We start from the raw sequence: 27,841 nt of genomic DNA, 5'->3' as shown, positions 1-27,841 counted from the left end.
TGGGAGGATGGGTTAGCCTGGTGATGGGTATTGAGGAGGGCACGTTCTGCATGGAGCACTGGGTGTTATGCACAAACAATGAATCATGGAACACTACATCTAAAACTAATGATGTAATGTATGGGGATTAACATAACAATAAAAAAATAAAAATAAAATTTGAAAAGTAAAATATAAAAAATAAATAAATAAATAAAAAACCATACCTAATATGCAGAGGACAAAGGGGACTGCAATAAATACTGGCTATCCTTGTTGTTCCTGAAGAGAAAGTCTTGGAGTTTTTCACAAGAATAGCAGATAAAAAGAAGGAGAGACACTGATCCTAAATAAATTCCAAATTTGGTTATTTAGAATTCGTGGCTGACACTTACATAGTTGCAAACTATAAATGTGGAAGATAATTTTAAACATAGGAAATATTTAACTTGGAAGTTAATATTAAAGTGATTTCATTTATTTATGATATTTAGAGCTGGGCTTGGTATATGGTACTAGCCTAATAAACATGACTGACTGAATATATTTTAAATAAGATATACAGGGCGCCTGGGTGGCTCAGTTGGTTAAGCGACTGCCTTCGGCTCAGGTCATGATCCTGGAGTCCCAGGATCGAGTCCCACATCGGGCTCCTTGCTCAGCAGGGAGTCTGCTTCTCCCTCTGACCCTCCTCCCTCTCATGCTCTCTGTCTCTCATTCTCTCTCTCGCAAATAAATAAAATCTTAAAAAAAAAAAAATTTTTTTTAAATAAAAAAAATAAGATATACAATGTTCATACTTAATTCCAGGATTTTAAATTCATTTAAAACCATACTTAATTATGTGATATTTAAAATAGCCAATATTATGAGAATGAAAGAAACATTTCAGTCCATGAAAATAAGAAATCTGTACATATAGATACTGTCCCGGTAAAGTTATCATGTACTATTATAAACAAGAAGCAGTAATAAGTACATAATGACTTAAGTATATCTTCACAGAGAAATGTTTATAAATAATTTGATTGACATGGCACAAAACCTTATTGCAAAAGTTCAGGTCAATCATGATTCCTGCAATGATACTTGCATGTTACCTAATGTGATATTAATATTTTTAATTTACAGGAAAAGTGGACTGAGATTCCAATTAGAATTCTGAAGCAAGACATTTTGTTTATAAGTACAGAGAAACAGGTAATCAATAAAAATGGACTCAACTCAGCTAAAATAAAGCAATGACATGCAGGAGAAGAAAATTCAGTCATTCAGTTTTTCTACAAACATGCTAATGTGATTGACCAAGATTATGAAAATGAAGTGTTATACCTGCATTTTCAGCAGCCTTTTAAAGTTATTAAAATATACCCTACCGACTGAAGAGCTATATGGAAGGAAAATGTGTCAATACATTTTCTAGCTATAAGATGCTCTGTTAGCAGATCATTTGCAAATAAGAAGTTGAAAACACCAAATGCAATTATACAGTTATTGCAAAATACCAAGAAAAAATAGACTTTTTAAAATCTAAACTTGCATCTACTCAGACATCTCTCATATTCATGCAACTAGTTTTTCCTCCCCAAATGAACTTAGTTCGAAGTACTACTCAGGAGATAATCAGGCCAAGATATAACGCTAAGATAAAGAAATTAAAAAATGTGGTGTGTAGTGAAGGGAGAAATGTTAAGTGACAATGCCCTGAAGGAAAAAGCACAAAGGAGAGAAAAGAATCCAAAGACATTGGCTGGTGATATTCATGTAAGCTACCAAGATTAATTTGAAGTCTACTATCACCTTCCATAAGGCATGTTTAATGCTATCCTCTACAAACTTCATAATCAAGAATTCCTTTCTCTCATTGAGTTCTTGGCCTTTTTTTCTTTTTATGGAGGTCTAATTGACATATAACATTATATTACTTTCAGGTGTCCAACATAATGATTCAATATTTGTATATACTGCGAAATAGTCACCACAGTAAGTCTCATTAATATCCATCACCATATATAGTTACAAAGTTTTGTCTTGTGATAAGTACTTTTAAGATTTACTCTCTTAGCAACCTTGAGTTCTTGGTCTTAATCCTATCTTCAGGCATTCCCCAGATTAGGTGAATTCTGAAATCTAATAACTCTCTAAAGATCTTAAAATATATATGTCAGGTTTCAGGAACAGATCAGTAGAATTCAAGTGGGAATGGCTGTGGTAAAGAACATGGTGAAAAGTTTTAATACAAGCATAATGAAGAGGCAAACAATGAGATGGGGAAGAACAGTATAGATAATTAAGGGATGAAAAAATGAAGACTTTTATAATGTGTGGTGATGGGCTCAGTCTGGAAGTCTCTAGAAAAAGATCTCTGCTTTAATTCTAAGGTAATAGGAAGGTACAAAGAAAAGCACAGAAACACAGGCTAAAGGCTATGCAATGTTCCAAGTGCCTAATTAAGAGAGACTGTGACACCAGACAAGAGGTGGATGACCATGGTTCAATGTTTTATTTTTTGCTGTTTGCTTTTTTTTTTTTAAAGAAAACTGTGTAATAAAGAAAGAAAATGGTAAGAATTTAAAAATTCAAGCTAAGAAAGGGCAGAAAAGATAAAGAAGAGTCCTAAAGGTCTTGGAATTTCCCAGTTTCAAGGATAAACAAGCTGCTAGTTTCCTTCCTAAGGAGAATTGTTTTCAGTCAAGTTTAAATCAGTCAGCTTTAAGGTTGAAACTTGTTGAAAAACACACACTTAGATGATATCATTTTTATTCTTAAAAAAAGCTAAATTTGAAAAAAGTAGACAGAACTGATCCAAAAGTCATCAAAATAGGAACAGTACCGAGAAGGAAAAGCATAAGCAGTCAATATGACTGATACTGTGTCTGGAAGATATTTTAAAATTAAGAATGCACAGAAAGCAGAAATGCAATTACAGTGAGCTGGAGATAGGCTCAAGATTGTCATGTTTCATGTTTAGCTATAGAGGGTTGGTTCAAACTAAGTGTTTATCGGGGCACCTGACTGGCTTAGTCAGTAGAACATGCGACTCTTGATCTCGGGGTCATGAGTTGAAGCCCCATGTTGGGCAGAGAGCTTTAAAAACTAAGTGTTTAAATATGACCATGAATATAGCATCCCTGATTCTGGCAAAGTGGTGATGGCGGCACTATAGTTTTGAATCTCTCTAAATCCCCACACAAAAGAAACAATTCAACTAAATAGCAAAACCAAAAACCCATGGATGACTAGATGAAGATTAAAAGACATAGAACATTATGTGTAATGACTTTATGCTCCAATAATGTAAATAAAGTACAACTATTTAAAAATGGAAAGGAAAGAAGTGATAAAAACATAGGCAAAAAGTTTCTGAATGTTCTCAGTAATTTATATTAGTGGTAGTATTAGTATGATTATTCTCAGACTGTTAGGTGTATACTGTGAGATAAAGTAAGCAAGTAATTACGGTATATTATAATTTGTCCCCCACGTCCCTGCAAACTAGGATTTTTGGTATGAAAATGAGGAGATACATGTTATATAGAAGCTATTAAATTAAAACCCCTGTATCCTGAATTCGAGTTAGAAATAGCAATGTGAACTCACTTTGAAAATATGTATGTATAAAATCTCTAGCTCATTCTACTAAAGAAACCTAAAAACAATGATGAATCCAGTAACAACAACATACTATCCCTAGCTCCCAAACTTGGGCTTAAAATACCGTTTTCCATTAAAAGAAACCAGAGCTTATTGAAGAAATGGCTAATTCCAGGTCTGAGGCAGGAAATATACAAGATAAGCATGGGACATATTTGTCATACCAAATAGCAGGAAAGCTACCCAAGACTACTGAGGTCATGACAAAAAGAGGAGCCAACTTGTAGAGGTTCCCAAACATAAGACAAGCCTGGGCTTTCAAAAGGATAACAAATACAATTTATAAAACCCATCAAGTCAAATATATTTAAATCCATCAATTAATAATGCTACTTGAAAAACAAAAACAAATTGGTTACCTTCAGGGAGTGATAAGGAACCATTTCATTATCTTAAAAACTAGCAAGTAAAAGAAAAGAAACTGACATTTATCCTGATTATACTATCTATATGAATTCATCCATTGGGAAAACAAATAGGAGATGAGTACAAGCATCTCTTTATAAAAGTATCCCAATTAATAAATGAAAAAATAATAATATAATTAGAATATCACCATTTTGCAACCCTAATGAATTAATGGATGTAGGCACTGAGCATTAATAGCTGCTAACATTAAAAGACAGACAACCAAGAGAGAACTTGACATTACGTGCCTTCTGATAAAAAGAATGCACCACCCCATATAGTCTTGCCAAAACTGACTAACTTGTAGAATTTTCAAATGATAGAGAAACATGTTGAACCTTACTACGATTATGGAAAAACAACAAAATTGGGACACTGCAGTTTCAAAAGATCAATTTTAAGGAAAAGAAAAGGATGGAGGGGGAACTTGTAAATCAAAAGATACATTAGAGTGTTTTGGTTTTTTTTAAGATTTTATTTATTTATCTGAGAGAGTGAGCGAGAGAGAGAACATGAGCAGGGGCAAAGAGAGTGGGAGAAGCTGACTCCCCTGCTGAGCAGAGAGCCTGCAGGCTGAGCTGAAGGCAGAAGCTTGACTGACTGAGGCATCCAGGAACCTCACATTAGTGTTTTAAATGGATAATATTCAACTTCAGTGTTGGGAGATGCATTAGGATGATAAAAACTACATGGGTATGTAAGAAAGTGATGGAAAGTCATGATAGAGGTTACTTTTGGGGACCAAGAAGGGGTTGAAATCATGACGGTACATAATAGTATTTCTGGGTGCCTGACAATGTTCCTCTTCTAGACCTAAGTGTGGTTCCAGGGGTATTTCGTTCATAATAGCTCATTAAACTATACATTTATTTTGTGTGGCTTTCTTCATGCATGTTTTATAATAAAGAGATTTTTTAAAAGCTATCACACCGAGAATATAAAATCTTTGTTATTTGGTTGAAAGTAACACAATATATACGTGTCTTTGGAAGAGATGTTTCTTAAATATTTTGGCTTTTCAGTTGAATGCATGTGTAACACTTTCTGAATGCTTCTTTAATCAAATTATGCTATATTAAAAGTTGGTCACATTTTTACTTTTCCATTAGTTGCTGCTCCTCTAAATCACCGCAAAAATGGCTTTTAAATTCTAGAGGAAAACAGTTATCTTTGTGAGGTTTTATTTCCCTATCCCTGACAACATGTTTTAAGGTTTAATAGCTCTGCTTAAGTGTTTTTGATTAATTTGGTAAACAAATTCAGGTGACCTCTTCTGAGGACTATATCTTGAAATTACGACCATACTCAGAAAGCATTATCTAATCCATACAGTTGAAAAGTTAAATACTTGTTGAAATACAAAGGTAAGGGAAGAGTAAGTTGTGTTGTCATCATATTTTTGACAAAGTGAATGAATTAAATAGTTCTGTGATGATGGTTCAAACTTTCCAAAAGGAAAGCATAAAGAGTAGGTGGAATTTAAATAAAAATGATTACCGTGTTATATATGATAATTCACACTATACCATTAAAAACTGCTTTTAAATGAATTTACTGATAAAAATTTCTTTTTCTACACACTATTTATTGTATATTTTTCAAAAGAAATTTTTTTTCTAGACTACATAACTCTCTCTGCTTTATGCTTATAATTAAGATACGTGCTGTTGTTTAGAGCTCTGCGGTGTGAAATTAGACCAGGAGTTTTCTAATACCCATAAAATAAATTTAAAAATGTTCCTCCTCTGAAAGACAGATAATTCAGTCACAGAGAGCTTATTTCTATGTTTCTTTGTTTTTTGTTTTTTTTTTTTTTTTTTAGCTGCTTGGTAAGCCAATTTTCTACTTAGAATCTACTGTTAAAACTCTCATTTGGTTCAGTATGTGGGCTTTATCCTTTCCATGGTCTGTTATGCAAAAAGGATGGCTTTAAATTCTTTTTTTAAGTTTGCTGTAAAGCAGTGTTTCTCAATGTGGATGCACATGAGAATCACCTAGGGAACCTGTTAAAGAATACTGGTGCTTCCTCTCCCTCTGGATATTCTGATATAACTGGTCTGGGTGGGCCCCTTCGTAAAAGCTCTGCAGGTGATTGTAATGTGTTGCCAAGGCTAGGAACCACTACTCTAGGATCTTGTCACTTTCCAACTAAAAGCTTATTATATTTTCTGATTGAACTTGGATGGGAAATGCTTTTTAAAAATTCTATAGTTTTAACAGATGCAAAGATTAAATTTCTTCTCTACGAGGTTGCTACTCTTTTAGTTTGAATTTTAGAGTTTAAGAGCAGATTGTATCTTTTATTCTGATGATTAGCTCAAGAAGTCTATTGGTGGCCAGTGAAAAAAATTTAAAGACATATGCCTGAAAATTACTTTTATAGACTAGTGGCTTTCGTTCATGATATTCTAAAAAATGTGCTACAATTAATTCATAGTTAAAAATTATGTCTTCACATGTGAAAAAAAGAAACAATTATTTCCCTAGAGATTTCTTCCAAAGAAGTTCACCTTTTGCATATAGAAGTTCACATGAGGTTCTGCAAAAGTAATCTACACAAATTTTTCCAACAGTTTAACTTTGATAGAATGACTGAAAGGGCCAAATCCAAGAAAAAGCTACTCTTGCTAAAAAAAGGAATTTCTGTATCTTAATATAGTAGGATTGAAAAGGGGGGCATTAACTATGCAATCAGTGGTGAATAACTAAAAATCATGTGCAAGTATCATATACAACTTTATGAAAATCTATTCAAAAACACTTACATAAAATGGATAATTTTCCAGAAATACAAATTTAGGAAAATGACTTCAAAATTCCTGGAAAAAAAAGCAGGCCTTAAAACTGGAATCTGTTATTTAAAAAATCTACCTTCCTTTAAGACACCACACCCAAGCAGTTTTATAGGTGAGTTTCACCAAACACTCAAATATCAGTTAATTCCTTTTGGTACTGTTTCAAAGAGGAGAAAAAGAAAAAGCTAGCCAAATCACTCCAGAGGGCTAGTACAACCTTTATATGGAACTTAGAAAGGATAGTAAAAGCAAGTAAAACTGTTTGCCAATCTCATATTTGAGCAAACTGTAAAGCCTCTTTAGTGTTTCCTCCTGACTATCTCCCTAAGTAGAATCAATCATTCCCCACCGTCTCCTACTATAGCTTACACATACTCTATCCACAGCATCATTTAATGCTTTAGTGCACTTACTTCATATTTGTCTCTCATTGGTTGGACACTAGGATCCCTGCAGGCAGGGTTATTTTTGTATTCAGATCCCTTGGAATGAAATACAGTGTTTACTCCATGGTCATGCTCAATAGTTGTTGAATGATGTGGAAACCGAAGGAAGGGCCTTTCAGGTAGAAATACCAGTAATGTGTACAGGCAGGACATGGAAAATAAGAGGCAATGAGTAAACCACTTGGCTAGAACATAGGTTTGTATAAGGAAATAACACTGGAAAGGTAGGTCAGGGCCAGTCAGGGTGGTCAGTGCTGAAGCTAAGTTTAGTTTCATATCTACTAAAGGCATTTGAGCAAGCAATGGCTCAATCAGATCTGTGGCTTCAGAATCCAGGTGAGCACTTTTTAGAGCTGTCACAGACCTGGAGGTGATCTATCTGGTGGAAATCCATCATTTTAAAAATAGAAAACTAAAGTCAGAGAGAATAGGTGATCTACCCAAGGGCAAACACAAAATTAGCTAAGAGCAGGCAGAAGCTTAGAAGGAGTAAACTTGACTAAGGTTACACAGTTAGCATGTATATGGTCCAACCAACAGTTAAACTAGGTTTTTTCCAACTCCAAAGTCCATGATCTAGATGATACCAGGAGATAAGGTATGTAGACCATATGTATACCCTTTAGAACACTCCCAATTTCATGTAATACACTCATTTCAAATACAGGTAATTTATGTAGAGTATAACTAAATTATTTTTACCTTTATTATAAGGCAGAACATTTAATAGAATTCTAATTAGCTTCATTACAATCATTTTGATGAAGTCTTTTACTCAATTAGCTTCTGAACCCAAGATCAATAAAGCAGTAGGCATGAAAAGCAAGTGACTAGGAACAAAGCACTTCCTTAGCCTCACAAATCCACACCTAAAGCATTACAAGTGGTTTTAGTCACTGCAACAAAACTGGAAAAGTTCTAGAAAAAGGGTAATTAATTAATTAAAAATGACTCTGCAGTCTTAGAAGACAGCCTGAAAGTTTATACCACCAGAAGAGACAGGTAGAGATAGAAAAAAACTTGGACTTGTTCATTATATCTCAGAATTAAAGCGTAATAGATAATAGATTTAGAGAAAATACAGAAACATACCACAGTTTTCCTTGCCTTACAATGGAGTCAAGTCCCAGCAAACCCATCATAAGTTGAAAATATCCTAAGTTGAAAATGCATTTAATACACCTAACCTACCAGACATCACAGCTTAGCCCAGCCTAGCTTCAACATGCTTAGAAATTTAAATTAGCCTATACAATTGGGCAAAATCATCTAACACAAAGCCTGTTTTATAATAAAGTGTTGAATATCTCATGTAATTTATTGAATACTGTACTGAAAGCAAAAAAACCAGAATGGTTGTGTGGGTACAGAATGGCTGTAAGGGCAACAGTTGTTTATCCTCATGATTGCATGGCTGACTGGAAGCTGTGGCTGACTGCCACTGCCCAGCATCATGGGAGAGTAGACACATCACTAGACTGGGAAAAGATCAAAATTCAAAATTCAAACTACGGCTTCTACTGAACATGTATTGCTTTCGTACCATGGCAAAGTCGAAAATACTAAGTCAAACTATCTCTAAGTTGGGACTGTCTATATTTTACTCAGGCAAAAACTTAAAAAAGAAACAGGAAAGGTTGCTTTTGTTTTAAATTATAAAAAAGAAAAACAGAATTCCATACTCAAAGAACTGGTACAAGCTGGAATTACCCACAGGTTCACAATAATGAATGATGATGGAACCACTGTCAGGAATAGATAGGATGAAATACTGCCCCCCCCCCCCCCCCCCCCCCCACTCCTAGATTAACCGTTTTGGTGCTCCCATCCAAGGCAGGACACTAGACTGAGAAGGCCACTGCTCTACAGCCCTCCTTATAAATTCTTGCCTCAGCCATGGTTTGGTACCACAGAGCCTTCCACAAAATAAGCATTCGTCGTCTAATGTTTGCTGATTCAATGACTGAAGTATAAAGAAGGTGACAGATAACATAGCTTTGGCAGGTATGAAATTATGGGCAAACAGTAATGACAGCACTAAAGATGGTAATAACAAGAATCACATCAGTGATCTGTGTTTGAGAGTTTACTATATGTAGGTATTGCTCTAAATGCATGTATTAACTTATTTATCTTCGTCAACTCTATTTTTCAAATAATGAAACCACAGTGCACAGAGCTTAATAACTTGCTCAAGAACAGAGAGCTATGTAGTGGCAGAGCTTGGATTTGAACCCAGAAGCCTGTGTTCTTAATCACTGTGAGATTCAGGCCAGCCCTGGAATTGTCTGTTTACCCTATAGATATGATACTTCTAAGGATCCCACTTTACATGTAATTTCCTCTTTTGAGAATTTAGGAAAATAAATTATAGGTTTAAAAAAGTATTCATCTTTATTTCAGAACAGAAAAACTAAGAGTCTTATTTTATTTGCTCTTCAACAAAATGTATATATTTGCTTTAAAATTACCTCCAGTCTTCCTTGAGCATAACCTAGGAGCAGCAGATTGGCTCTGTCCTTCTCAGGAGAAATGGGGGCCCAAGGCCAAGCATCATCACTGACCAGTGGCCACCAGCAAGCAACTATATCCTGAACACAGTTGATAGCTAGACGACGCTCTGTTGTCCTGTTTACTGGGCCAGGTATCTCGTAATAGGAAATCTAATGATTAAGAGAAAAAAGCATATGAGAATCATTTTTTAATGCAAAATCCTCCCAGTATTACAAAAATTAAAGCATCTGTAAATGTAGATAAATGCAAGTAAATATGCATGTTAAACATGTGCTTAAGGAGGTGTCAGAATTTACCAAATTCTTTTGACACATATATAAAAAAGACATATGTTCAAAATTCTCCCCATTTTTAGCAGAGGAAAGGAAAAGGAGAAATGTGAGTTAGGGAGGAATTGGCTGTAGCAATCCCAATCAATACCAAAATGTACAGTCATGGCTGCCTGACAGCTTCGACCTACACATAGGATTTAAGACCAGCTATATTAAATGACAAGTTCAGTACTGCTGACCAAGAGTATCTGACTACTGTTTAAGACATAACACGTTAACAATGACTGACAACAATAAAAGGAAAAACAACTTGAGGCAAATGTCACTTTAAAGAATATATGCGACATATATTCTGCATAAAGGGATAAGCCACAGCATCATGCGTAAAAGTTTATGCAGCTTCTGAGAATTATGCTTCTCTTTCTTAGGAAGGATTTGTAGAATTTATTATTCAAACTATGTTATTTTGGAACATGGTTATTTGAAAACATAAGCACAGCACCATCTGGGTGACACATGCCAAGGAAATATAGATTGCACCGTATTTCTGCTTAAGGAATTAATGGAAGGTTGATAGCTTGGAAGAAAAAAAAAAACTATCTTGCCATTGCTGGTCAGCAATAATCGAACCACTTTCTGGGGATTAAGCGCATGGCTAAGCCTACTGGACCAGACACTAGCAAAGGGCAGGGGGTCTTCTTATCAGAGAAATGCTTCTGGAGCCAGTCTCACTACATGACAGATTGCTTTCATATTCCTGTCTGCAAGGCAACAAAGGATGGCAGTAATGCGATAATGCCAGAGTGCAATGGGTGTTAAGAACCCGTTGCATTTATGTATTGTATTTAGTAAATAATCAGGCTCATCCAAATTGTGATCTCACCACTCAACCAAGGCCATTAAAATCAAGGTTAATGCTTTAATAATCCTCTGCTATTTTTTTTAATATGGTCAAAAGGAAGCCTTTTCTATTTGTATGGCCATAATATTATTGACCTCTTCATCCTCTGAATGCACATCAAAAGGAACTGAAATCAAAGTAATTACCAGTGTTGTTCTCCTATGGTAAACATTTAACTCCTTACACTGTCCCTTTCCTGTTAAATAAATTGAATTGGATTTTTAAAATGTAGACTGGAAAACTTGTTAAAGGTCAATAGTTTCAGGATATTTCCCTGCAATTTTTCTGCCAAAATTATTTCAATCTGAAAGAATTAAATTATGGTACAGCTGTAAAGAAAAGCAGAGTTATAAATACTTTACACTATTTCTTTGTTTTAAAATCCAAATGGGCAATGACAGACAACACAGATGTACTTTAGGCTTCGAAGTGCAAATTCTTATATTTATTCTCTCAATATCATTATTTTAACTACTTATCTTCTTGAGATAAATACCATAATGGAATTGCTAAGTCCTCACAAATAAACATACATTATTTTGATGTCCTATTGCCACGTAAACATGTTACGAATTTCTAGATGAGAAAATAGTGTTAAGAGGCTGACACTTTCAGTCCTCCTATGGTGCAAATCTGAAATTTCCTGTTTCCTGTGAGTTTTAATGGCATCAGTATTCTATCATGATGGTCAACAGGGCAAGTAAAGTAAACAAGTTTCTTAAATTATCCTTCCTATAGATATATGGCCATTTTTACTAAGTATTAAATAACTGTATTTTAAATAGTGGACCAGAAAATGAAGTCCATGGGCTTTTCCAAAGGGAAGCAGGTTACTTCTCCAATGTATAGAAATGATGTGGAGTACCCACATTATCCTCAAATCCAAAGGCAGAAAGAAGAAACAAATAAGCAATTCCCTTACTTAAAGTGTAAGAGTCCATATAGTAAGTCTATTTTTCACATCTTTTCAATAAGAAAAGATAACATCTTGACAGTTTCTCTCTGATCTCATTAATGGGTAGCTACTATCCTTCAGCTGAGAAGACTACTAAAATATCCATCATAGCTAAGACGAAGAAACTCGTCATACAAAATTTTATATTAGTAGCACTGAAAACATTTTAAATATATTGAGTTAATGCATATTGGAGCATTTCATTAATTTATTTACTTTTTCTATATTGGTGCATTTTAAAGACCAGTATTTGTAAAAAAGCAACATTTCAAATAAATCTACAGTTAGTCAATCTAGAAAATAACATCCCATTAAGGTGCTAATACCAGTTTTTTTTACTAACCAAAATATAATACATGAATACCACCGACTCCAATTAAAGAAAATCAGTATTATACAAAATATTACAGAAGCTCCACAAGGTCGGCAAAGAAAACCAAATTAGTTTATTACCACAATGAAAAACTCATTTAATATATTTTATCCCATGTCAAAAATCTTTTTTATTAGAATAGATGTTTCTACCAAATAAAATTAAATCCTCCCTATATCATCACCACCTCAATCACAATAAGAAATAATCCCAAAGGGCAAAAAGTTAGCTTAAATACTACTTTTTAAAACACACACATAAAGTTTCAAGCCACAAAGCTGACTTCTAAAAATCTTTGCCCGTATTATAGATAGATATTCTGGGTATGGCATAAGTGTGCATCTTTTTTAAGGAAGCTGTATATCAGCTCTGTTCCCAGTGAACAGTGAACTGTCTCAAATCCACGTCACAGAGGTTGGATCAATCTTGCAAACACAAGTCATTGCTGAAAAGAGGCCTTGAACTGAAACAGCCTGGAAAATGTATTAGATACTCATCCTAGCAGAGAGTATGCCTTCCAAGCAGTTAAAATGTAATGTGGCAAAACTTATATTAAACACATCATTTAAAAAAAAAATCCTGCCTTAACAGATGTAAAATCCCTGATACAAGGAAACAAATTACCTGGAGTTAGTGAAGGGAAAGATACTAACATATGAAGGAGATTTCGTTTTGCATTTTTCTCCAGTTATAGTTGGGTGTACGTGTGTGTATGTGGGGGGTGAGGGGTCTTCCCACTCCTTGTTTATTACACTTTTCTATTAACCTTTGAAAGTGACTTCTTTCTTCTTTCTTTTCTTGTGAAATGGAAGCCAGAGCAGCTATCCTTGCCTAGAAAGATGATATGGGGTTTTAGGGAAAAATGAGAATGGTGTATATCCTGCCCTTAGCAAGAAAACCATTTTCAAATGTGTATCTTGTCTCTATTGTCTATCTTTGATTTCCATAAGTACTAAATAAATTGCTCCAAACATGCCATTATTAGACTCCCGTAATGAGAGTAAAAAAGAAAAGGTAGGATAGCCACTATTTTCAGTGAATCAACCTTAATCATATAATTAACTCTGGTTTGTCTGAAATCTAGAAATGTTCAAGAATGAGCATAATATCCATGTGATATTCTAGTATACCTTAATAATTAATAATACAACTCTATAAATTGAAATCTCTACCTTATAATCCAAGGCTGAGAGTTTTTCCAGTCTTTTGTTTGTATCAGGAGAACCCATCTTCTTGGTAAACTGAATAAAACATAGTTTGTTTTGTGTCAAAAATGATAAGATGATAAAGTTGTCTGTGAGAAGAGCTAAAAAACAAAAACAAAAAAGATTTGATAATATTATAAAATACTAAATTAGAATAAAATGATAATGAATTGAGAATTTTTTCACTAAAATATTACAAAAAGCTATTCTCAGAAAATAAATACCAGTTGAAATAACTAGTCTCCTAAATATCATTATTTTGCAAGAATATTAAAGAAATTACAAATAAACAATAATCATCAACCTAGTCATGCATGGATTTGATACTTTCCCTTTTTCCTAATACCATTTTACGATACACTGATGTTTGGGGACAACCACCAAATGAACCAAGGCTAGAAAAGCATAAAATAAAGACTATCTCATATCTGAATGTAAAGATGAAAACATTTACTTTTATTTGTATTTAGCCTTTAATCCTGTGTTTACATGATATAAACCATCTGAGAATAAATTGGTTTTTTAGGGGATACAGATCAGTGTTCTCCAGATTTATTTATTTATTTATTTGAGAGAGAGAGACAGAAAGTGCGCGCATGCACAAGCGCACAAGTGCACAAGCAGGGGAGGGGCAGAGGGAGAAGGAGAGGGAGAAGCAGACTCCCCACTGAGCAGGGAGCCCAACACGGGGCTTTATCCTAGGAGCCTGAGATCATGACCTGAGCAGAAGTCAGACGCTTAAACTGAAAAGCCACCCACTGAGGTGCCCCTGTATTTTTTTTTTTTTAATTTTTCATCAATCAACCTTCTTTTTGAGGGTATACAAGCTTGCAAACACAAGTCATTGCTGAAAAGAGGCCTTGAACTGAAATGAAATAAAGCATATTATACTCAATATGCACATTACATTAATTAATATCTAACAATGAAGATGAGCAAAAATATTTCTACAGCCTTATTTCTAACGCACACAAGTAGGCAGACAATTAATATTCATGAGTTACATAAAGGGTTATTAATGTTATAAAATTATTGATAAAAACTTAGTATATTAGGAATTTGAGAAATGTTTTATATTGTTCCTACCATAAAGAAATTATTGAATGTTTCATGTATTTTTCTTTACTTCCATACCCTGGCTGTGCAAGAAGCAACCAACAGTATATCTACACAATTACAGGAGAATCTGGAGAACTGCCAAGAAATCACATTGTTATCATGGTCTCATGAGAGTGTGTTATTTTGGATATAAATAAAAGAAACAAGTAAAAAGATATCTCAGAGACACGAATAGTGTTGGGTGTCTCCTTTTAATTCTTATACAGGAGCATCAACATGACAAAATCATCACAGCCACTATTTTATTTGCAGTGTCAACAAAGGGGTCAATTATTACACATATAAAAATGGAACTTCTTCCATAAGAAGCTTCCTTGACACCTGTTCCTGTAAGGAAGAGGAAACGGCACACTTACAATCCTATCCCCAGCTTATTATTATCAAGAATGTTGCTAATTATGGCCATCCTGCAAAGTGCTTTTCTCTAAGATGATGAAATTGTGTCTAAGTTATTCAGAGGTAGCTAGTGATAGCACAAAGCAGAAGCAAGGTTTCTGTATTCTCACCTCTGTCCTTTCCACTAGATCACACTTTGTTTTGATTATTCAGTTAAGATACTGACAATTTTCAATGACTAATGATAATGCAACCTGTTTCTTAAACCTTTTTACCTTCAATAAAAGAACATAACCTTAAAACCTCAGGAGTCAGCACAGTATAGCAGAGAGAAAATAGGCTCTGCAGCTAGAACCTGGGTTCCAGTCTCAGTTTGGTTATTTTCAAGCTGTTCCTTAGTATCTCATTTATGGGCACATTCCTTAGTGTCTTAGCTTCAATTTCCTTATCTATAAAATGGAAATAACTATACCATATAAAGTTTTATTTTAATTAAATGAAATAAGTAGGTTGACACAGAATTATAGAGCCTTTTCGGACTCAATAAATGTCAGTATCCTACCTTTTCAATAATTGGCTTAAAATCTTTTTTTGTGTGCTTTTTTAAAAGATTTATTTATTTATTTGACGAGAAAGAGTGAGGGAGCAAGAGTGTGTGCATGTCCATGTGTGTGTGGGAGTGTGAGGGTGGGGGAGGGGCAAAAGGAGAGGAAGCGAAAAACCCAAGCCAACTCTGACTCCAAGATGAGCAATGAGCGTGAAGCCCAACTCTGGGCTCGACCCCAGGCTCAATCTCTGACCCTGAGATCACAACCCAAGCCGAAACCAAGAGTTGGACACCCTACTGACTGCACCACCCAGGAGCCCCTTTATTATGTGCTTTGTAGCAATTACATACTGATTGTGGTATACTTAAAAGGATCCAGCTTTATCTAGTATATTTGGCATTGGTTTTTGATATTTAGAAATACTGCCCAAATTTTTTCAAAAGTTAGTATTCATAGATTTTGGTAACAAAGGATCTTCCTACTAGCCAAATCATAGATTTTTTTTTTTTTATTGGTGGATGTGTTAACACATTTGGGTTATCTAAAATTCATTTGAAAATGAAAAATATTTGAAATGTCAACAATAGGGGACTAATTTTGAAAGAACACACCAAAAAAAACACCTTATTTTGAAAATACATTCACATTTTTTAAAGGAAAAAGTGAAAAATACTCAGAGTATGAGCCTAAGGCTTGACAAAATTTTTGTAGTAAATATTAGTCAAAACTTGTATTGGTCCCAGGGGTTGTAACTATGCTATTATAAGTGATTACTTGTGTTTGCAAGTCCCCAGTGGTAATAATTAGTGTACCTGTTGACACAGTATTTCTCCTGCACCACTGTTAATGTAGGCACATGGGGGTAATTACCATCACTGATGGAGTCGGAGATGAGCTTCCCCACCAGGCTTCTGTCAATCACCACTTTTTCCAGCTGTGGCCCAGAGAGGCTTAGGGACACCAGCACACCTGAACCAAAGAGGAGCTAAAACCAGGTAAAGAGGTCAGGGGGAGAGATACACTGAGAATTAGAGTCTTTCAAAAATCTCTCTTTAAATATATTTAAATTATAAAGATATTTACATGAGCATCTACACCATGAAATTATAAAGGTTTTTCTTCATTGAAAACAATCACTGCCATTCTGAGTAAATAGATACAGGTGGCTAAATGATGCACCACAATAAAGGCACTGATTAAAGCATGTGCAGAAACTGAATTTAGACCATGTTTATTAGACGCCTAATCATCGAAACACTTAGAAAACACCAATGTAGAAATAACTGCTTTGTACTGATTTCAAAAATGTACTGTGTTCTATTAAAATATTTTGAAAGATTACTATTTCTATCAGAAATTAAAAGAAGATTTCTGAAGGTCTGAATAGTCGTTGCTATACATTAAATATAGAAAAGATGCAACCATTACAATATAAACAATATAAAAAGTGAATGTTACAATTTATTCGGAATTTAAACCCTACTTCTACAAATAAAGATCTTGTCAGTTTAAAATATTAAATACATGTAAATCAAGGCAATTGAAGTAAAATGTTAAACTTTAATATTCAAAAATAAATAGTACATGTCACAAACAATTTCTCAAAAAGAGATAAACACAGTAAAGTACCCGGGCTTTATCAATATCAGTGTTCACCCAACCACCAACAAAAGATGACTGGATATCACCATTATGATTTTATACTGCTCCTTTCCATTTGTGGCAGCATAATTCATTCATCTCCAAATGTTTAAAACTTCTGAAAGGACTATGCATATGCGTATGCTTGTTATCTATGAGATTATGAAATATCAACATTGGAAGAAATTGTTTCACCTTCAAGGCAACAGACTCAAAGCTGATGAATCATGGAAGAGCATATGGTATAAGAAGAAAAAAACCAATTGTCAGTAAACTAATCATGAACATGCTAGCCAAACTCAAAGACAACTATGATTTTAAACAAAACAGGGGAATTCCCCACCTACCTAGGAGTCGTGTCCCAGCTAGAAAGGATGATTCTGTGTCAAGACATATTTAGACATGTGTGAAGGATGAGCGGCATGAGGGACCAGGCTAATATAAAGAAAGACTACTACTTCCCCACCGCCTAACAGATTCCAGGCACATGAATAGGAAAAGAAACTGAAGGGTCTCACATGACTTAATAGACTGTCCATTTAATGTCAATGCCCCTATAAGGGGCAGAGGGCAGGGAAGAGGTTACCATCTTTATTCGTTTGAGAGACTAATAAGAGAAGAACATTTGTTCCAAGAATTTCAAAATATTCACAAACTAATCTCTACTGAATTACATCCAGCCCTGCAATACACCTTGATGGCAAACACTGATATTTCTCTTTGGGGAATTCCCCCATAACAACATAACACATGGTCTTTACTTCTAAGTTCTCCCTTTTCAGGCAGGCAATTTTAGGGTCATCTTTCATACCTAGTTCTCCCCTATGTCATAGCTTTTTTCTCCCTCCCCCATTTATTCAAAACATCTATAAAAGCTGTCCTTTTCTATTTATTTTTATCCACTAAGACTTTACACCTATATTCCTGAGCATCTCTTTTCTTAGTTATCCACTGACTACTAGCTCTTTATGGATACTGGCTAGGCCACTTTTATCTTTGTATCTTCAATGCCTAAAATAATGCCAGGCACACAGTAGATGCTAACTAAATGTTTGAAGAAAAAAATCATAATTAACTCATTACAGGATTAGATTATTCATAGTTAGAAAGAAACTTAGTCTAATCTTCCACAATGACATGAAAGTTCCTTCTGCAGCACCCCTTCAAGCATCCTTCAAGCATTCAGCCCATGCTTGCATACCTCTAGTGATCAGGAGCTCATTACCTTACCACTGGACAGTTCTAATTGATTTAGAAATCATTTATTCATGTTTTTCATTCAACAAAAACTGAATGTTGATTATATGCCAAGCACTAAACTTAGTAGCTCAAAAGAGAATAAAATATAATCCTCAAAATAGTTGAAAGATAGGTTAATAGAGAGAGGGATACAAGCAAATAAGTGTAATAAAGTGCTATTACTGGTCCTATTATTGGAGTACATACTGGAGAGACTGGGAAGACTGAGTAGGAGATGGCGGTGCTTGAGCTTGAGGTAAAGGCTAATACTGCCTTCTAAGAACTTCTATAATAATCTAAATTTTTCTTCAATAGCACACCTTAAAATATTAAAAGATAGTAACATAGTATTAAGCATGGACTCTGAATCAGCATGAAATCAACATTGGCTCTACCTCTTACTAGCTGTGTGACCTTGTGGGAGTTACTTAACCTCTCTATAACTTCATTTCCTCATCCAAAAAGATAGGGTAACATCTACCTCATAGGATGAGCATTAAATAACTTTTTACAAACAGTATTTAGAATAATGCCTGCCACGTAGTAAATGTTTGCAATTACTATTATTCAACCATTACTCATATGATGTATGTTCACTATACTATTTGCCATCTCTGAACACATTTTTTTTTGTCTTTCTAAAAATCTTGTGCCCAGATTGGACTCAATACTAGACAGAGTGCACTAGACTCCAGGTGAGTTATCACCAGTACAATCTTTTGTCACCTTTCCCATTTGCTACAATTTCATAACTATATTGTCTCCAAGATATTTGCAAGTTCCTCCAGAACTTTGGAATTTAATTTGTCCAAGTTTCAAATTTCTTTCCTTACTTTCTGCTCTCAGCACCACTATCATGAACTAACCCTCATGTGCTAAGAGCAATTGCTGTTTCTATGTATGAGCATTTGTTATCTTAGAAAACGAATTCTAGGGGCGCCTGGGTGGCTCAGTTGGTTAAGCGACTGCCTTCAGCTCAGGTCATGATCCTGGAGTCCTGGGATCGAGTCCCACATCGGGCTCCCTGCTCAGCGGGGGGTCTGCTTCTCCCTCTGACCCTCCCCCGTCTCATGTGCTTTCTCTCTCTCATTCTCTCTCTCTCAAATAAATAAAATCTTTAAAAAAAAAAAAAGAAAACGAATTCTAAAAGACCACTTTTGTGGGATGGAGATGTAAAGTGCAACCTGTGAGAGTAGGTAAAAGAGGGACGTAAGCTGGAAAGGATTTGAAGGGGAAGTGTTAAGGTACAGTAAGAAAGCATGCATGTTGCAGTAGATAATATGGAGATTGGAGCAGCGATTTGGGAACTGTGAATCCTGCCCAATGAGTTTCAGCATTCCTTCAGAATCTTTCTTTGAAGGATAGGTGCAGCCACTTATTTATATATTCATTCATTCATTCCACAAATCTATATTTAGTATTTTGTATGAGCCAGGCCCTGTTCTAGGTACTGAAGATACAGCAGTGAACATAACCAACAAAGTCCCTGCCTCCCTCACCTCAGGGAGCTTGCCTTCTAGTGTGGACACACGCAATAAGCAAATAGTTTTGATATAATGTCAGAGAGCAACAAGAACTACAGAGAAAAATAAAGCACAGTAAAGATGGGGATTTTAGGAGAATGCTCTTTTAAGCAGAATGACTAATAAAGAAAGAAAAAGATCTCTCTAAGGAGATGACATTTGAGTCACTTGACCTAAATGAAGTTATTGAACAAGCCACAGGATTATTTGGAGAAAGGGAACTTGAGGTGGAGAACAGCAAATGCAAAAACTCTAAGGTCAGAATATGCCTGGGATGACTGAAGAAAGCTAGAGCAGAGTAGCTAGAGGGAAATGAGTGACAGTGATATTCACAGAGGATGAAATCAGAGAGGTAGCTGGGCCAGGTTAGGTTGATGAGAAATCATTGGGTTTTAAGCAGCAGAGAATTACAATCTAATTTATGTTTTAAAGAGGAGTCTGGGCAAGAGTAGAACCAAGGAGACCATTTGGAGGCTATTGCAGTGGTCCAGGTGAGAGAAGATGATGGCTTTGATAGAATGGCAATGCTAGAAGAAATGATATGTGGACGGATTTGAGATATATTTTAAAGGGAATCAACCAGAACCTGCTGAAGGATTGGATGTGGCATACAAGAGAAAAACTCAAAAATTTTTGGGCTGAGCAACTGGATTTAATGAGATAGGGAACACTCAAGGAGACACATATTTAGGGGGAATCAAAAGTTTGGTTTTGGACATGTTAGTTTATGGTGTCTATGGACATACAAGTAGAGATATTGAGTAGACAAGTAGAAATGAGTCTGAAGTTCAGGGTGAAGTAAGGGCTAGCAATATATATTTGGGAGTCATCAAGAATATAAAGATAGTGTTTAAAGTCATGGAACTGGATAAGCTGTCCTGAAAAAATGAGTAGAGAGGTCATATGGTTGGGGCCCTAATCTGGTGTCCTCATAAGAAGAGGAAGAGACAACAGAGAGCTCTCTCTCCATGTGCATGCACAGAGGAAAGGCCATATGTTAACATAGTAAGAAGACTGATGTCTGTAAGTCAGGAAGAGAGGACTTACCAAAAAGCAACCCTGACAGCACACTGGTCTCAGAATTCTAGTCTCTAGAACTGCGAGGAAAAAAAAAAACAAACATTTCACTCAATCAATCAACAAAATTGAAAGAGAAAGAGGACCATGGTCTGAGGTTTGGAGCATTCCAAACTTTAGAGGTATTAAAAGATCAGGTTAGCCCTCTTATTGGAACCTAGTTTGGGTACTCATCAGGATCAAGGTATGTCCATCATTATAGATCTCTAAATGTCTTGTGGCCTAGAGGTATCTCTGACACCAGATTTTGAAATAATAAGATACAAATAAATTAAAACGCTAATCAATGCATTTTTATAAAACAACCTGTGGGAAAGCATAAAGTTTCCAAGTACTGGTGCTAAGGATAGTCCTGGATATAGTAATGGAGATAACCAGTATCAGGAAAAAATAGTCTGAAGTTCAGGAAAAGAATATTCCAGTTCAGACAAGAAAGTGTTTCCACCTGTTTCCCCAACAGGTTTGTTCCTAAACCCTCCAAAATGGCCTATGTAAGATTTGGCATGACAAGAAGAAAAAGGGGCACTAAGATATTGTCCCATCCTACTGCAAACAGTTGGAAAATTCTGACAGCTCAGAAAATGAAAAAGAGGAGAGAAGTAAAGGGAAGCCACTACAGAGCAGATCTGAGCTTGAGGCTAGATCCACAGGATGAATCAATGGAAGACCCATGAGATTTCCCAAAACTGTTCTAATTTTAATGTTGTTCTTTATGCAGAACATGACTAAGGCAAAACAGGAACGGAAACTTTTTCTTTTCTCAGACGGTCTCCTAGGCAGGAAATACTATTTCTGCTCTGTCCATGTTTCTTTCCATTGCCTTTATCATTTCTCCTTCTCATTTTCTCCAATAAGCTCATACCAAAGAGGCTTTCTCTTTAAGAAAATGGGAAATGATTCCCATAATCTTCAAATGGCTCTTAAAATGGTTTCTCCTAACCTTAGATTCAGTACTTAATTGGAGATGAAATGGCACGGGAAAAGAAAAAAGAAAATTATATCAGATGATAACATTAATCTACACAAAACATAAACAACCACAAGAACCTGAGTTTCATTTCATTCACTAGGTCAAAATATGTGAGTGCCTCCTATATAATCCAAGTATATAGATGGGGATACAATGGTGAATAAGGAAGACACATGTTAGTAGAATATATATAGAATACAGGAGAAGACCTCATTTCAGAGAGAAGTGGAGGTTTTGGTTAGGATAAATGGCTGTTTCCTAGAAGAGAGAGTTCAATACCACAGAGAAGAGAAATGCATCACACTTGGTCTCAAGTATTGAAGAAGAACTGGTGCAGTAACTGTAAATGAGCTATTTTATAATAGTGATCACAAACAATTCCAGTGAATTCAATATTCTCATTGGTTAAGAAAACCCTCCCCAAATCCATGTGACTATTATTATATCTGAGGAGAAAATGAAAAGTAAAGGTATGCAGGGTCAGTACCAAAAATCAACAATGAGTGACAGGTTCAATCCATGATCTGAAAATTAAGTCATGAACAGGCAGCAAAGTCTGATCCCCAAAATCATTAGCAGGCATGTGGGAGACAGCAGGTGCTGAACACCACAATCCAGAGAGACAACAAAGTATTAGGACCACTGGAGTGAATTCTAGGGCTGAAGGAAATATTTAAAGTATTATAGAGCCACTCCTTGGAGGTCCAGTGAATTTACATCACGATGGTACCCAACACTCACTCAGTCCTGCCCCCAATCCAATCCATGGGATAAATTCTGGAGAAACTCTGAGAGCTATAGATAGTCAAACAATTTTACATTGGGGAAATCTATAATGAAGAGTAGAGTCACTGATCATTTTAGCAGATAACCTGCTGGAAAAAAGATAACATGTCTTCAGTAATTTATTCCTTCATTCAGCAAACATTTGAGTATAGAGGGAAACCATGCCTGACTAATCCTTTAAAGTGGAGAAACAAAAGTGAATGCAGTTAAGAAAAGGACAAAAAAAATTTAATTGACTTACCAGAGGGAATTGACTTAAGGACAAGAAATAAACAGGTATTTTTCTGGATAGAGAAGTATTAACAATGGGGTTTCCCAAAGATTTGTACAGTGCTATTCAATATATGGAATACATACATGCCTAGAAATTTGCCTGCTAAGTCTATTTCAATATCAGAAATCTCCTTTTCTCACTTACTATGAGTAATGCTACTTTTTAATCCCTAATGTAATTTTCAAGCCACCTCTTTTATGTTTATATATAATTATTACATAAAAGTGATCATTCCTAGAAAATATTTATAATCATGGTGAAATTCATACACACACAAAAAGTACAAAGGTAAATCTCCTATTTGCCAGTAGTTTCAAAGATCAAAAGGGATAAAAGTAGTGGTAAGAAGTGAACAGGAAATCATACCAGATAGCACAGTACTTTTGTACAAAATTTTACAACTTACAGAGGACTTCTATACCCATTATAATGCATGTAAAATGACAGTACAACTCCGGTATCTAATAAGTATACAAGTTAAAAAAAATAACAGTAACAAGGTTAATTCTCATACTAATTCACGACCGCGAAGGTAAAGCAACTAACCAAAGGTCTCATAATTAGTGGGAAAGTAGAGACTAAGACATAGGACAAATTTAGTGTTCTTTCTCACACCACCGAGGAACTAATGTCCTGTAATATCCCATCCAGTTTTCCTCTCTTCCTCTCTGTTGCTCACTCTTCACTCTAAACCAGTCTCCCTCTAAACCAGTGGTTCTCAGCTGGGGCTGATTTTGGCCACCAGGGGACATTCGGCAATGTCTGGAGACACTGGTGATCACAAGCTCTAGCTGTGAGTTGCTCCCACAGAGGCTCACCCGAAGAGAGTGCTCGTCAATGAGCTGCTATGAGGAAGGTTCTCCCTATCTGCATCAAGCCGATTTGGGGGATCCTCAAATTCTAACCAACACTTTCCTCACATAAAGAAAGAGTAATGTCTGAACACCTGGTCAGATATCTTAAATGGAGTGGTGAGCAGTGCACAGTTCAGATCAGGAGCCTGGAGGAAGCCTGTTCTGTATGCTTCTCACCATGTCCAGGGCAATGAGTGATAACTAATGCCAGTTGTCAAGACAGAAAGAGCCCCAGGGCAAGTCAGAGAGCTACCAGAGCTTGATAGAAATATCCTGTAAGAACACCTCCTCACTCTTGCTCTAATTCTTAGCTCACCAATCAGCCTTTTTATCTATAATTTTGTCTCTTGAGTAATTCAGCCATCAGGTGGGAATGCCCCAAGCAAATGAACAAAATCTATGATGCCAGATATTATGACACTATAAATTAATAAATTGACATGCCAGTTAATAAATCAGTAGCTTATGAGTTTGGTTATTGTGAATGTTGTTAGTACAAGAAAACAAATAGAGATAACATAAAAGATAAGTTTAATTAATCAGAAGTTTTCTGCCCAAGTCTATGATACATTGTTGAGTAAGGAGTGTGTGCAGAATTTCTAAAAGTTGCAGACCTACATGAAGAGCATCATCCCATTTTATTAGGAAAAAAGTGCTGTGGTATATATATATATATGCATGTAGAAATTATGTGCATAAATACAAGAAAATGTCAGAAAGACTATGCCCAAAACTGTTGACACTACATACCTCAAAGAAGTGAAATTAGGAGCTAGAGGCATGAATTTTAACTTCTGGCCTCATAGAGTTTTTAAAAATTGGGATTATGGATGATTTTTTAACTTTTTATATGTTTTTGGTATTTTTCTATAAAACTTTTTAAAAACAAAGAAGCAGCTCTTAAATTATTTGGCCACAAAAATATTTCTTATTTCATGGTTTTAAAGAGATGCTTTTATGCCACAAAATCTGTTTGTAAGAAGTCAGAATTTAAATCATACTGAAAATGAACTACAACAGTGGATCCTTACTAAAAGGATCAAGTAGGAAACTGGACTGAGTCCCTCTCCTCTGCAATTTCACTTACTAAAAAAAAAAAATCAAAACACTTTTTTCTTATCATAATGCTTTATTAGATTGTTCATCCATGTCCAATTTATTTACTTACAAAAAAGAATATCACTGTAAAGTATGGTAGATCCAAATTATGGATTATTATGCACCTACTAAAAATAAGGAGGTAGATGTAGATCATTGACAGGTATGTTATACACTGTTATGTGAAGCAAGTTACAGAACAGTATGTACAGGGTAATTCCACTTATTTTAAAAACAAATGTATATGCATACATAAACACAGAGAAATGTTTGTAAATACATGGAGGAAGGACATAAACCAAACTGTTAACTGTGGTTATCATGAAGAGGGGCAGGAGCCTGGGGTTGGAGGGTACTTTTACTTTTTTACTATATACCTGTTCTTATTGTATGCCATTTTAGAGTGGTAAGGAGTCATTTTAATTATTTTAAATTTTATTTTTTAATTTTTTATCTATTTTTTATTTTAAGTAGGCTCCACACCCAACATGAGGCTTGAACTCACAACCCTGAGATCAAGAGTACATGTTCTACCGACTGAGTGAGCCAGGCACCCCTAATTATTTTAAATTTTAAAACATTAAAACGGAATAAAGATCACCACTAAATCTTTTTTCAGTTCCCTTTGTTTGAATTTACCATTTTTAATTGGTCACCTTCACCCACAGATTTCAAATTCACCAATATTCTGCCGATTTTCTTCAATTTCTCTAAAATCTACCATTCTTAATATAACTCCTTATCTGTTCTCTTTGATTAGGACCATACTCAACAGTTGCTCCTGAAACATTCTGCTTCTCCTTCCCTGTAATAAAATACTAATATAGCATAAATCTAAAAGAGCATTTCCCAAGGCACAGTCTGTGAAATATTAATCTCTAAAGATGTTCCAGAAAAGTAAGCTTGGAAATTTTGTATATACGTCACCTCTTAAAGACTGACAACAGCACTTCCTGACTTAATTTAAACACACACATACACACACTCACCCTTAATATGCAGTCAGATACCTTCCTAATTTAACAACACAGAGTATTATGCTGGGCTTAAGCACAGCAGAGATTTCTTAGGATTAGTATCGTTAAATTGTTACTACTTCTTTTTGTTGAGCTAGAAATATAAAACCACAAAAATCTTTAAAAATAAAAATCTATCACAAAATACTGAGCAGTTTTATAACTTCTCCGAAATAGTTTATAACTTTGCTCTAATTTAACATACCAAGCACAGTCCCTGCCCCCCTGGAACTTTTTAGTCAAATCGGTGAAGCAGATAGTAATTAGATGGTCATATAATAAATGTAAAACTGGAACTACAATGAGTGCCAAGCAGTACATGGTCTTGTAAAAGCACATAATAGAGGATAGAGCTTGTCAGGGAAGGCTTCCCTACGGAAGTGATAACTGGTGGTCTGAGATATAAGGATAGCAGTGTGTTACCTCAGTGAAAAGGGGAGCAAAGGGCATTTTGGGTAGAGCTAGGAACAGTTTAGGCAAAGGCCCTGAAGCAAGAGAAAGCATGTAGAGCATGAGGGACTGACAGAAGCCTGTGTGGCTGAGGCACTGAGATTTGTTTTGCTTTGTCAGGGCACTGATATTTTTTTCTTAAATTTTTTGAGAGAGAGTATGTGCATGCGAGTGGGGGTGGGGGAGGGGCAGTGGGAGAGGGAGAGAGTCTTAAGCCAACTCCACGCCCAGCACAGAGCCCAACTTGGGGCTCGATCTCACAACCCTGAGCCGAAATCAAGAGTCTAACACTTAACTAAATCAGCCACCCAGGCGCCCCAATTTTTAAAAGAGAGTATAGTAGGGGATGAAGTTAAAAAGGTAAGTAGATTAGGAGGAGTTCAGTCTAGCCTTTAAGAGTAGTGTGATGCTATAATTTTTAAAATTCAATTTATTGATTTAATTTTTGGAATGGATAATACATTCATGTAGTTCCAAAAGAAAACAACAACAAATTATACAGAGGTAACAGTTAAGTCTTGTTCCTGGGGCACTGTGGGTGGCTCAGTCTGTTGAGAGTCGGACTCTTGATTTTGGCTCAGGTCATGATCTCAGGGTTGTGAGATTGAGCCCCGTATCAGGCTCTGTGTTCAGTGCGATGTCTGCTTGAGATTCTCTCTCTCCCTCTCTCTCCGCCCCCCACCCTGCTCTCTCTCTGTCAAATAAATGAGTAAATCTTTTTTTTAAAAAAAGTCTTATTCCTTTTCCTGTATCCCTCCCACCCATGCTCCCTTACCCCTGCCTAGTTAATCAGTTTTCAGTTTCCTATCTATTCTCCAGAGTTGTGGGAGGGTTTTAAAGAGAAGAGTGACCAGTTGGCCTTTAAAAAATCATTTTGGCTACAGTGTGGAGGATAGACTGATGGGGAGCAAAAATGGAAGCAGGTAGAACATTTAGGAAGTGTTTAAGTAGTCTAAAAGAGAGATGAAGTGAGGTGGCTCTGACTAAAGTTATTAGCAAAGGGATGGAAAGCCTCCAGCCGGTGTGAGAGAGATTTAGGAGATAAAATCAACAATAAGAGTTCAGTCAGACGTGTGTGTGGTGGTGGTGGGAGTTAGGTAAAGAAGAAGATAATTTCTAAGATAAACAGGAGACTTCCAGCTTTCTGGTTTCTGTAAGTGGATGGGAGGCAGAGCTATTCACTGAGACTAGAAAAGCAAAAGAAGGGGACGCCTGGGTGGCTCAGTCGGTTAAGCGTCTGCCTTCAGCTCAGGTCATGATCCCAGGGTCCTGGGATCGAGTCCCGCATCGGGCTCCCTGCTCCGCGGGGAGCCTGCTTCTCCCTCTGCCTCTGTCTCTCTCTCTGTCTCTCATGAATAAATAAATAAAACCTAAAAAAAAAAAAAAAAAAAAAAAAAAAAAAAAAAAA

The 27,841-nt window shown here is 35.7% G+C and overlaps 1 protein-coding gene across 2 annotated transcripts in view; it reads right to left on the bottom strand.

The window, feature by feature from the left end:
* The window catches only part of WDPCP (WD repeat containing planar cell polarity effector), a 399,135-nt gene that overhangs the window by 247,978 nt on the left and 123,316 nt on the right, over positions 1-27,841 (bottom strand). For both annotated transcript variants that reach the window (XM_032410864.1, XM_032410865.1), the window contains 3 exons: positions 16,376-16,490; positions 13,470-13,603; positions 9,754-9,945 (listed from right to left, as the gene is read on the bottom strand). In XM_032410864.1, the coding sequence (XP_032266755.1) occupies positions 9,754-9,945; positions 13,470-13,603; positions 16,376-16,490 (441 nt within the window). The remainder of the gene's footprint in view (positions 1-9,753; positions 9,946-13,469; positions 13,604-16,375; positions 16,491-27,841) is intronic.

Source organism: Phoca vitulina, unplaced genomic scaffold, assembly GCF_004348235.1.
Source record: "Phoca vitulina isolate PV1807 unplaced genomic scaffold, GSC_HSeal_1.0 scaffold12, whole genome shotgun sequence".
Taxonomy (NCBI): Eukaryota; Metazoa; Chordata; class Mammalia; order Carnivora; family Phocidae; genus Phoca; species Phoca vitulina.
The sequence above is the reverse complement of the archived record's forward strand: the minus strand, read 5'-3'. Positions and strand labels throughout refer to the sequence as shown.